Source organism: Coccomyxa subellipsoidea, assembly GCF_000258705.1.
Source record: "Coccomyxa subellipsoidea C-169, whole genome shotgun sequence".
Classification (NCBI taxonomy): Eukaryota; Viridiplantae; Chlorophyta; class Trebouxiophyceae; family Coccomyxaceae; genus Coccomyxa; species Coccomyxa subellipsoidea.
The window spans coordinates 927,991-930,919 of NW_005178035.1; the positions used below are offsets into that span (position 1 = coordinate 927,991).

The 2,929-nt window shown below is 64.9% G+C and overlaps 1 protein-coding gene across 1 annotated transcript; it reads left to right on the plus strand.

The window, feature by feature from the left end:
* Window positions 1-616: 616 nt before the first annotated feature.
* Window positions 617-2,116, plus strand: COCSUDRAFT_63494 (hypothetical protein; the record flags this gene model as incomplete). The annotated part of the gene is made up of 5 exons (XM_005647613.1): window positions 617-913; window positions 1,032-1,156; window positions 1,267-1,508; window positions 1,760-1,864; window positions 1,968-2,116. 5 exons carry the CDS (start codon window positions 617-619, stop codon window positions 2,114-2,116), a joined length of 918 nt encoding a protein of 305 aa, XP_005647670.1.
* Between the last annotated feature and the right edge of the window lie 813 nt (window positions 2,117-2,929).

Below are 2,929 nucleotides of genomic sequence, written 5' to 3' on the forward strand. Positions count from 1 at the left end.
TGCTGCTCTGGGTGCAGCTGCTCCGCGTGCTGGCGCTGCTGACGTGTGCCGCTGCGTGGATGCCAGGGCCTGGTGATGTCCCAGTGCTGAACCAATGCAGGCTGCGCGGCCGGAGGAAGGAAGGCGTGCATGGCTGCAACGCCTCCGTCCACTGGCACAAGGGCTCCTGTGCTGCTTACTGTGTGGCTGAGAAGGTAGGTGCTACCTTCGGCTGTGCGAGACCAGACGCGGCGATCCGACGGGTCCGGAGATGCGCACCACATAGCGGCCGGTGGCTGCACCTGGATTAGCGCTCTCCAGGCTGCTGGCAAGGCAGCCAGAAGGATGGGCACGCGCTCTCGCACCATCCGAACCGGATGTTGCCTTTCTGTGGTATGCCTTCATGCTTGCGCTTCTCTTAAGTATCGCATTATCCTCCTGCGGGAGTGCTCTGCGTGCCCCAACTCTGACAGGTTTCCCCAAATATCCTATTGCATGCGTGCTGGGAAGCGTGCGACTGGCACCTGTGTAATAGCGGGGGCTTCCCCTTTTAAAAAAAAAAAAAAAAAAAAAGTTTCCCAGCAGAGCGGCTGCAGGCCCCGACGCGGTGCGGCACAACTTGCATGCTTACCAGAAGATGCAGCCTCATCGCCGCATCCAGCCAGACAAGTTCAGCCACGACGCGGTTCTCAGCGAGCCGCTCTTCTTCAGGCACCTCACGGACGCCGGCGGGAAGCCTCTTGCCTGGGAGGACTGGGCCGGGCTAGACCTTGTCAGGATCAGTTATCTTTGCCACCTGTCGAGCGGCCCGGAGCACCAGCACAGCGCCATCCGCCATCGCCTGCCGACTCTTCTCGCCGCTCTGCCAGCGTCCTGGAGGCAGCTCTTTCAGTCCCATCCAGCAGCGGCCCTGTGGCAGGCGTATCCTGATCCGGTATGCAGCTGCAGGGCATAACCAGCTCAGCCATACAGTCAGCAGCACAGGCGCCCTCGTGCCAGCAGACGACGGAGCACAGGCTGGTCAGCACTCGTTGCCCCCTGCGACCGCGCAGCCGGCGTTGGTGCAGCACTGGCACATCACTTGGCTCTGGCACCCGCGCACTTGGAAGCGCCAGCAGCCTGGAGCACAGGAGCAAGAGGAGGACGCTCTGGTGCCCCTGGCCGCAGCACCCACGCTGTACCTCTTCTGCCTCTGGGGGCAGCCAAGTCGTGAATCTCCAAGCATGGGGACTCGGCCTGCGGCCGGCACATGCGTTCGTGGTCAGGGAGGCCTCCACGCGCCGCCAGGTGCTCCACAGGATCAGCAAGTGTACTCGACCCGCTGCGGCCGGCCATCTTGGCCGATACCACGGACGATCAGCGCAACGGTCTTGAGGCACGCCGGCAGTCCAGAGCAGCGGCAACGGGCACAGGGACTGGGGTCCTGGAAAAGCGGCCCTGGGGGGAGCCCGACCCCTCCTCCTACGCAGCATGGATGCGCCCGTTGCGGCAGCGACCAGCTCCGTGGCGGGACGGGGCGGGATCGCCAGGTTCATGCACTGGAGCCTGGAGTCGAGCCAGCACAGTCCCAGGGCCCACCTTCAGACACGTTGGAAGCCGCCGTGCCCGCCGCAGGACAGGCCGCACCTTGGGCGCATGTGTGGAGGGTCATTCACACTTCCAATCTCGAAGGCGGCAGCGCATCACGGCCTGGCGGCTGCTTCGTGGCAAGCTCTTTAGCGGCACCTTCTCACAGCATATCCGCCGCTCCAGCAGGACAGAGCTGCCCGCATTGCGACAGGGGAGCCCGCGCTGCCTCGCAGCCCAGACCTGCTGCTGGCAGATGACACTAGGGTGTCGGAGCCGCCGCGGCAACTCAGGCCTCTCTGGCAGCGCCTCCGCTTAGGTACCATCTGCCAGCTCTGGGCCGCCTACCAGCGCGGCCGTCATCAGCAGGACGCCCACACATCGCCCGGGCTGCTCGCAGCCCGTATCTTGTCTTCCTGCAGGAAGGCTCTCCTGGCCGATTTTGCGACTTGCCTCCACCAACATACGGCTGTCAGCGGGCGTGCTCAGCGACTGGCTCCGGGGACGCGACCCCACACTCAGCCGGGAAGAAGAGTCCACAGCGCACTGGTGCCACCGCAGAGTCCTCTGAACAGTGGATGGATATATACATTTAGGCAGAGGCCAAAATACGAAATCAAACGGGCCAGTGCCTCTTGTCTCTGTCCCTGAGGCCGTTGACGTTGAGGCTGAGAAGGCGCAGGGAGGGCGATCGGGAGCGAGTCATGGCTGCGAGGGCCGCCGTGCCGGCGGGCCCCCATTGCGAATCCTCCTGGAAATCCTGTGCTCTACCCGCTGCCGCTCCTGCTGTTGCCCCTGCTGCTGTAGCCACCACTCTGTAGGCTGATGCCGCGTACGCGCTGAGCGCCACGGAGCCGGCAGCCCCGCTAGTGCGACCTGCGCCGCACGCTGCGCTGCGCGCGCTGCGGCTGCTCGCGACTCAAAGCCCGGCGGGACGGTGGGTCTCCCCTGCTGACGTGCAATGGGTGCTGCTGGGACCTCTGCCGGCTGCGCTAGGTCCTCCGGTGTCAGAGCCGGCAAGCCGTACGAGTCGTCCGGCAAGCTGTCTGCTCCATGGATGCGACGCAGAGCATCGCAGAGGAGCTGGTGCCGCAGCTCCCTATCTGCTGGTGCATCCCCTCCCGACACGAGCGCGAGTGGTGCATCGCTGTGCAGCCGGCGAATCGCTGCCGCGCTGTCTGCGGGGGAGAAGTGTGTATGCCCTGCCAGCCACTCCAGACACTCCTCGATACGCTCAACCGGGACGCCGCTGAGGTCCAGGTGCGGAGGGCGACGGTGAGCCGTCTGGGGTGGATCCTCGGTGTGAGGCAGATCCCAATCCATGGGGGTGGCTGCACCTTTATCGCGCACGCGCGATATCCTGCGTCGCAACTCTCGCTGCGGC